This window comes from Austrofundulus limnaeus, unplaced genomic scaffold, assembly GCF_001266775.1.
Source record: "Austrofundulus limnaeus strain Quisiro unplaced genomic scaffold, Austrofundulus_limnaeus-1.0 Scaffold0, whole genome shotgun sequence".
Classification (NCBI taxonomy): Eukaryota; Metazoa; Chordata; class Actinopteri; order Cyprinodontiformes; family Rivulidae; genus Austrofundulus; species Austrofundulus limnaeus.
Genome location: NW_013952402.1, coordinates 3065259 through 3074246, shown reverse-complemented (window position 1 = coordinate 3074246; position 8988 = coordinate 3065259). Strand labels below are relative to the sequence as shown.

The window sequence follows — 8988 nt, the reverse complement described above, 5'->3', positions numbered from 1 at the left end:
GAGTTAATTAGTTTATCATGACCCCCTAACAATAGTTTGTGATCCCATTTGAGGTCCTTACAGAAACACTCATCTAGTTCTAATCCCAATTTTCTAYTTTTTGTATTTGTTAAATTGCTTACCCATAAAATTTAGCATTCAGTGCAGGAAAATACAAAACCTTGCTGACCCGTCATCATATTTATAAAGACTGAAAAAGATTGAATGTCAGCCAAATTTCAAATAAAAAAAAAAACAATGAAAGACCTTCAAAAAGCGTGAAAAACCATTGATTAAAATCATTTAAAAGTTTCACAAAAAAAAAAACCTTGGAAACAAAGAATAAAAAACCTCAACACAAAAAGAGTACTATTTAAGTAATAGATTTATTTTTGTTGTTTTATTATTTTATGTTTTCCCAGACATAATTTAAAAAATGTAACACATAAAAAAGTAGTAGTTCGGTAATGATTCCTTTAGGAAAAACTCTTTTAAGATTATTTAATCAGATTTATGCATAACTGCCTGTCTGCCACTGTCACACAAAAAAAGCAAACATCCAAATTAAACATACTGTTGAATAAAATCTACATGCGTACAAATCTATTTTTTATAACTCACACTGCTTCCATCAAAAAGATAATTATACAGTTAAATTGTATTTTACACCCCCGTCCAAAAAAATAATAAAAAAAAACACTTCCAATGAATGCAAAATCAAGGCTAATTCAGTTACGTTATGTAAAGCACTGGTTCTTAATGTTTTTAGTCACAGTAATCAGCAGACCTGTGCCTTATTTAATGATAAAAGCTTTCACTACACAAATGCCTTAAATACAAAAAAGTGATGGAATATAAAAAATGTAACAACAGGCTCTACTCTATTTTTTGTTTTTACTTCTGTCAGTTTTGATGAGGTGCACCCGCTTCAGATGTTATTATCCATTAAATGCACGTCATTAGCTGTTATCAGTCCTATAGAATGGCTTCAGAGTGTCCCAACTGTGTCGCCTAACACCAAATCTTTTGATTTTTTTTCTATCAACACATTTTTAAGTTTGTGATTGTACAAAATAAGATAACAAAAACACTTTACCATACATTTCACTTTGAACCACGGACAAAACAAGAGTTTTAAAGTTAYTTAAACAGCTGTTGTCATGTCCATACATGATGATAGTGGTCTGATTCACAGTGCAGCATCACAATCAGACTGAGTTGCTCCTGCAAGGGAGAGGCACAGAGGTGCGGGACACTTCCATGTGCACCGTGGACATGGGGATGCGCTCGCCGTCCTCCTCCTGCTGGGCACAGCGGCAGTGGAGCAGCACCTCTCGGACCTCTTGGCGGAAGTTGGAGTTGAGGAAGCCGTAGATGATGGGGTTGATGCACGTGGAGGACATGGCCAGCAGGTGGCAGAGGGAGAACAGGAGGTTGTGGTGGCAGACGGGCAGYGCCTCCAGGTTCCAGTCTGCCAGCACGTTGAAGATGGTGAGAGGAAGCCAGCAGAGCGCGAAGGCTGTGATGAGYGCGACCAGCATGATGTTGATTCGACGGCTGTGGGCCATGCGTTGGCTCTCCGGGGTCCTGGCACGGTCCAGCATTTCCTTGCGATGACGAAGGCGCACAAAAACCCGGACATAYCAGAGCAGTACCAGCAAAAGCGGGCCGCAGTACTGGAACAGCAGGAGCCAGGTGGTGTAGGCGATCCTGTGCTCTGGWGAGGGCCAGTGCTCCACACAAGCCTCCATGTGTGGGGCGGTGGGCACGTAAGAGAAGAGCGAGCGGTACAGATTCAGAGGCACAGATGCGTTGGAGGCATACTGAGGTGGAGACGTATTGAGATAAACATGTGGAGACATTTGATGGAGTGGCAGGACTAAGTTGTTGTACGGCTCATTTGTGAGCAGCTGAAAGGCCAAGAAAGGCGTGGAGGTGAAGCTGGCGAGAATCCAAATAAAAATGACCACCATGTAGGCCTGAGGAACGCTTGGTTTCCACCCGGAGGGGTTGATGATGAGCTGATGTCGTTCCAAGGCYATGAACACCAACGACATCACTGAAACAGTCACAGAAACACACTGGATGAACGGCACCAGGCGGCACAGCAGRGACCCAAACACCCAGTGGTCCATGAGTGTGTAAATGACGGTGAAGGGGAGGCAGAAGACACACATCAGAATGTCAGAGAACGAGAGATTGCAGATGAAAATGCTGGTGACGTTGGCTTTCTCTCTGCGATGGGCGATAATGCAGATGAGGCCGATGTTCCCCACCAGCCCCAGCACCATTGTGACGCTGTACCACAGCACCAGGCARGCTGTAAGCACAGGGGACATGTAGCACTGCTCATCGTGCTCGAGGACGGAAAGGTCCGAGATGAGCTGGGTCCGGTTCTCGGGCCAGTCCTGAAGAGACCCAACACCGGCGCTTTCCTTCTCCCATTGCAGAGGAAACGGAGGGATGGAGGCGTTGAGGAGCAGAGGCGATGCTGATATGGAAGACAGGCCTGAGTTCCCACCGATGGACATCTCACCAAGACCTGAGTGTCACTGCCTCTCTGGATCTAGCCATCCATATCAGTCCTCTGAAAGCACACATCTGAGACACAGAGACACCGAAGGAGACATTAAAAACCTCTGAATGTCCTTGTGTAGAAATTGGTCTGTTATAAGAAAAGCAATCTGATTAGAAAACCCAGCTYGTCGACTTTTGTGGTTAATTAGAAAAACAGCTTGAAATCACAGTTAGAGTTTTTTAAGGAAAACCTCCATAAGCATTATCACCATGATGAGCACCATAAAATTTTGAATCTACATTCATGGCTCCCAGAGGATGTATCCTGAGTTTCCCTTGTTGATTGCGTATTTTTACTAAAGTGAAGTATTCACTGAACAAAGGTGAGTTACATTTACTCAGTTACATTAACTTGAGTAACGTTTTGGGGGAAAAATACCTTTTAAGAGTAGTTTTACTACATTGTGCTTTTTACTTCAATTAAGTAATATTTTTATGAAGTATCACTACTCTTACTTGAGTAAAATTTCTGTTTACTCCATCGTAAGTAACTCCACTGAATGAAGAGCAAAAATGTTTTAACCAGAGGTGCACCAGAGAGACATGTCTACTGTTTATTTTTAAGTGAGCCCTATTGCTTCTTCTCAAACTGATGATATTTTCTATCTGCTGAGACATTTGGAGCTCATGGGAATAAATGTTAAACAGTAGGGTAGGGTGCCTTCTCCGGGTCGGGGAAGAGGTCCTGCCCCAAGTGGAGGAGTTTAAGTATCTCGGGTCTTGTTCACGAATGAGGGAAGAATGGAGCTAGAGCTGTACCGGTCTGTCGTGGTGAAGTTTACCGGTCAGTCTACGTTCCAACCTTCATCTATGGCCATGAGCTCTGGGTAGTGACCGAAAGAATAAGATCACAGATTACAAGCAGCCGAAATGAGTTTCCTCCGCAGGGTGTCTGGGCTTTCCCTTAGAGATAGGGTGAGAAGCTCAGTCTTCCAGGATGGACTCAAGGTAGAGTCGCTGCTCCTCCACGTCGAGAGGAGCCAGTTGAGGTGGCTCAGGCATCTGGTTAGGATGCCTCCTGGACGCCTCCCTGGTGAGGTGTTCTGGGCACGTCCCACTGGGAGGAGGCCCAGAGGAAGACCCAGGACACGCTGGAGGGTCTATGCTTCTCAGCAGGCCTGGGAACGCCCTGGGATTCCCCCGGACGAGCTGGTCCAAGTGGCTGGGGAGAGGGAAGTCTGGGTCTCTCTGCTTAGGCTGCTGCCCCCGCGACCCGACCCCGGATAAGCAGCAGAAAACTGTCTGACGGACAGTAGATGTAGTCAACTGGAACTACTTTACATGTTCTAATAGATACATTACCTACTGTTAGTATTACTTTCATAACAAGAAAAAATAGATTTGTAGAAGTGTTAATTCTGCTGGAATTTGTTATTTTGTAATTATGTTACTTATTAGTTTTCTAAATTAGTCTTTTAAACACCAGAATTTGCAAATAACTTTTTTTGTCAGTCTGATGACATCATTTTAAAAATAATAAATTAGATGTTTTGATCAGTTACTCAGTACTCCTTTTTATGAAATATTTTTTTACACTTACTTGAGTAGTTTCTTTTTTACTTGAGTAAAAATGTGTTGATGTGGTGCTACTCTTACAACTTTTGAGTACTCTGTACCAATGACCACAAAACATGGGTTTCAGGCTCTTATGACTCAAACCTTTGCTAAAAATATTATTGATAAGCCAAAAAATATTACAAACAGCTTTTTTTTTTATTTTACTTTTAGAAATGAACAACTCTGTGCACATTACTTCTGAGAAACAGCTTTCCTTACTCATTTTAACTCATCAGTCCCCTGCCCACAAATCCTGCACACTTCAAGATGGAGATAATAATTTATCGACATGTAAAATTACTGTGCGTACGCCGAAGCACGGGCTCTCATTTTCTCCTGTGGCATCATATGTCAACATGAAAGGGCGTGACATTGTCAAAATCCTAAAAATGGATTCACTCCGTCTCCCCTGAAACCTCGGCCGTGTGCTGTGAAAGCCATCGTCATAAACAAAATGAGACTGTCACTTTCCATTAACAGCACACGCACTTAGCTATCAGTCACTTTGTGCTGCGTCTTCACTAACGTACGCTGTCAGTGTGATAAGTGTGCTGAAGTCAGGGTGGCACAGCATTGATCATCCTTTGTTCAGAGGTGGAAAGGCATGTTTAATGTCACCATTAGCGACACATAAAAGCCAGATAAAACAGATGAAAAAAAAATGCCAGCATGAAAAACAAGGCCTATTAACATGGACACATTTCAACCCTGTCATGTTACAGTTATCAGACAATGATGGAGGCACAACAAACAGTTGTTTTTTGATGAAACTATTCTCGAGCTACATCTTTGTGGAGCAAAGAACACCACGATCTGAATCAGTTCTGAGTCTGTCTTCATCTTTTTCCCGCCTCTGCAAACAGCTGACATAATGATCGAATGGGTACATGTAATTTACCCTCGCCTTGGTTTTCTCTTTTGAAAATTTTTTTCCCCTTTGAAAGAAACTGCAAAAGGTTCCCTTTGATAAGCCACAAAGTGTCATTTTTTTCCTTCTAGTTTCTTAGACGACGTTTTCTTTTTTACAATGCATGACAATTTTCTGCATTCATCATTTGTCAAAGGGCTCCTTTGATGATATTCCACAGTAACATATCTTTTACAACACCTTTACATTTGTTCAATGCAAAATGCCTCGAGAAATATGCTTTTTCACGTGCAAAAACGGCAAGTTTCACAATAATTTGAAGGTCTGTTGATATTTGCTCTTCTGGAAGGCTGCACAAGTGGATTACAGTGCATGCATGTGACTGGAAAGGAAAATGACAGCTTGCACAATGCACACTTTAATATGAAAAATTGAATATGAAATAATTAACAGATGAGCTGCTTATCAACTCAAATACAATTTTGAGTCTTAAAAAATGCCCAGCTTCCTTCACTCCTTTTTGTCCTTTTCTTTTTTTTCATAATCACACCTGATTTACTCCTCATAAGATCCCTTTGCACACACCCAGATAAACTCATATGTGATATTCAGCAACAATTTCCATCGCGTTTGCTTCTTGCCTGTGGAGGCTCAGAGTAATGGCAGCTGTTCTGTGTGCTCAAACCTGAGATAATGACCAGAGCCTCATTATTCTCTGCTTGGGGTGTCAGGGACCGTGAGTGTGCCCTCTCAGCAAATCACCTCAGGAATACTGTTATGAGATATGTTCACATTTCCACACAGCACATGAAGAAATTATGCGAATCGGGCTCACATTCCTCCCTGCTTTTATTCCAAGAAATTACACTTTTGCAGCTCAAATTGGACGCATAAATAACTATTCTTTAATGCATGATGATTTTTATTGAAGGGATACACAAACAGCTGCATATTTAAATACAAAAATTTAAAATTACTGCAAGGGAGACACATAGCATAATTTACAAATTTCAAACATTTGAAGATTTTGACTTCCACTTATAAGACCCATTAGCTCATTTGATAGATAATTAAGTATAACAAATATATAAAATAAAGATACTTACGTGTGAAGGTAGGTTGAATAAAGAGTTTCTGAGATGCCACGAAGACAGGAGATGATGCTCTGAACAGGTGTGAGTCCACTGGGATGAGAGTTGAAGAAAGAGCTGAAGATGATAAAAACCAGAGCGTTTCTGTCAGAAGCAGCAGTGAGGGGGGGCAGCAGCTATTGTGGAGCCCTTTGGGTGCCAAAAAAGAAAAAAAAAAACCTCTGAGTACTGAGCACTGCTGTCACACAGTGGTGACATTATTACATTGCATTTAAGGCACACAAAGAAAGAGGTTTTACTTTATTCTGGCCTAAATTTAAAACAAGACAAAATAGTCACTGTAATCTGTGTCTTATTTGTGATTTCATGTGCTTTAATTCAGCTGAGACATCTCCAGTTTGGATTGCAATATCATTTTGTATGTTCAGAGTGGATTGCACCTTTTTGTTGGGTCTGATTTCAGCTTCATCTTGGCACAGCTGGTCTCTTTATGACCAGCTCACATGCTTCAAAGACTCCTGAGACATAAAAGAAGAAAAGCATACTTTTAGAAAATGCTTCAGTAGAAAAAAACATTATTTGCTTTTATATTTGCACATGCGGGAAGTTTTTTCCCCCCCTCCAAAACATGGAAATATTATGTGCTGCAGCAGCTCAAACCCTCCTTTATGCAGGAGCATTTCATCCAAACTCATGCTGCTTTCCATCTTAATCCTCACACCTTGTTTGCAAACAAATCAAACCAGTCTCAGACAAATTGTCGATTTTGTTTTTCACACTCTGGCAGCAGCTGAATCTGRCTGCATATTGATGTTTGAGGCATGAACTGACAAAATTCTATAGCTTCAAACCCAAATAAAATTAGACTTACTTATCTGCAAACATTTCGGATTAGGACATATAGAAAACAATGTCCATCTCACTGAATCTTCATGTCTTTTTTTTTTAATTTTTATTAATTTTATTTGCTGGTTTGTGTCTCTACACGTGAGTCATTTTATCCATCTTCTTCTTTTTTAAATCTTTTGTCATCAGCCCCTGGAAGCAGCAGTCAGAGTGACACGGGACAAGAAGACCCAGCAGACGAACAAGATGATGAAGCAAAGCTTGAAAATAAAAAGACATCTGTGAACATGGTGGGCTTTTTTTTATTCTCTGAGGTGTCTGTTTGTGTTTCTGTTGGGCTTATTTACTGTAATTCTATCTTTGAAATTCATGCAAAAAGGTATTTTGGTGTCATTATGGTTTCACAAATCACACTAAAATTGCCTGCAGTTCTTGGTAATTTGTCATCCTTTCAGTTTTTTCGTGTTATTGTGCATAAACTGCTTCATCTAACACAAACTACTTTATTTAACAAGCAAAATGCAAGACTTTGCACAAAAATCTAGTGAAAGTTTCTTTATGTTTGTTGTTGAATCCTATTTTAACCCTTTTTGTGCACACATTGTTTTAATTTTTTTATTATTTAAAAACCTTCCCAACAAACCTGAAAATAACAAAGTTATGCATTAATCCATATTTACATTTGAAATACATTTTTAAAAGTTAACATATAACCACAATATGCAAAAATATAGATTTATTTTGATTATGACATGTTAACAGCACTGAAAACATACCATTCAGATGAGATGTCACCCCATCAAGAGATTCGTGTGTGAGAAGTTCAATCTGCTGGTTTATGTTACAGCTGAGCAGAACTGTAATAAAATATTTGAATAGTGATGCATTAGATATTTGTTTAAAGGTGGGGGACAGGTGTATGGAGTCGGTTYAAATTACATTTACAACACACCCCTTCCTGAATTAGAAAAAAATAGTTCACTTGCAGTGGAAACATTCAGCTATTCTTGGATATTCAAAAAGAAGCACAAAAGATAATAAAGTCTGAAAAGGTTTCATCCTTTATTATAAAACTAATGGAAACACTAAACGGTTAATATGTACGCTCAAAAAACAAATACAGTGGATTAAAAAAAACTGTCAGCTGTTTCCACTCAACTGAACTGAGTAAAGGAAGCACATTTAAAATTTAAAGTAAAAGCAGTTGAGTGAAAACAGTTTTTTTTTTCAATAAATCGACTACAATATTTTTTGAGTGCATATTTTAAAAAGTACAATAAAATCATATAGTTTGAATAACAGAAAAATAAATAAAAGCTTAATTTTATTATTGAATGGTTGTTCAAACAAAAGTTGGTAATATAAAATGATTTACTAAACTGGGCAACAAAAAGAAAAAAAACACTAAATAAATAAAGTACCAACATTTAACAAAGAGCAAAACTGCAAATATGAAAATCTTTTTTTGTGTGTGTTTGTGTAAACAAATTAACGCTAAAGTTCACTTTCTGTAACAAAAACAAAGTTGAACATTTCCCTGAAACAGATTTCTTCCATTAGACAGCAGGTAGCTGGCAGATTTAAAAATGCATGCAACAAAACACGTAAACTGAAACATTTTGTGTATAAAGTGGCCAAAAATCATKAAAACCTTTAATGAAATGTAAACATTCCCTTGATGGAAGCTATAAAAAAAATTAAGACTAGCTGTAGCTTTTTCTATAAAAATGTACAGTAAATGCTGAAGAAGCTAAAGAAGTAAGGCAGTAGACCTTGAAGTAAAATGCTACACCAGGAGTAGCAAAATGCTAGCTAAAAGTATCAAAAACACTGGATAAAAGAAGCCAAATGCTCATATTACTGTATCTAGAAACTAAATGTGGTGAAAGGCTAACTAATAACTAAAAGTAACATCAGAAGAGCAAAATAGAGCAAATGTGCTGAAGCAGATTTCAAAGAGCAATGTTTTTGAAAGAAATGAAAAAAAAATTCCTAATTTGCTTTTATGAGGAAAATACTTGTAAATAATGTAAAAAGAATTGAAATATACAAAAAGTTACAAAATCCAGA

The 8988-nt window shown here is 38.8% G+C and overlaps 1 protein-coding gene across 2 annotated transcripts; it reads right to left on the bottom strand.

Moving 5' to 3' along the window:
- Positions 1–355: 355 nt before the first annotated feature.
- Positions 356–8086, bottom strand: npy4r (neuropeptide Y receptor Y4). Of its 2 annotated transcripts, none has more exons than XM_014014060.1 (4): positions 7695–8086; positions 6513–6590; positions 6088–6261; positions 356–2580 (listed from the first exon to the last, which is right to left on the bottom strand). In XM_014014060.1, exon 4 carries the CDS (start codon positions 2508–2510, stop codon positions 1188–1190), a length of 1323 nt encoding a protein of 440 aa, XP_013869514.1. In that variant the 5' UTR covers positions 2511–2580; positions 6088–6261; positions 6513–6590; positions 7695–8086; the 3' UTR covers positions 356–1187. The 2 variants fall into 2 exon arrangements, with proteins under 2 accessions (XP_013869514.1, XP_013869596.1); XM_014014142.1 differs by having other exon boundaries at positions 6088–6189.
- Positions 8087–8988: the final 902 nt, after the last annotated feature.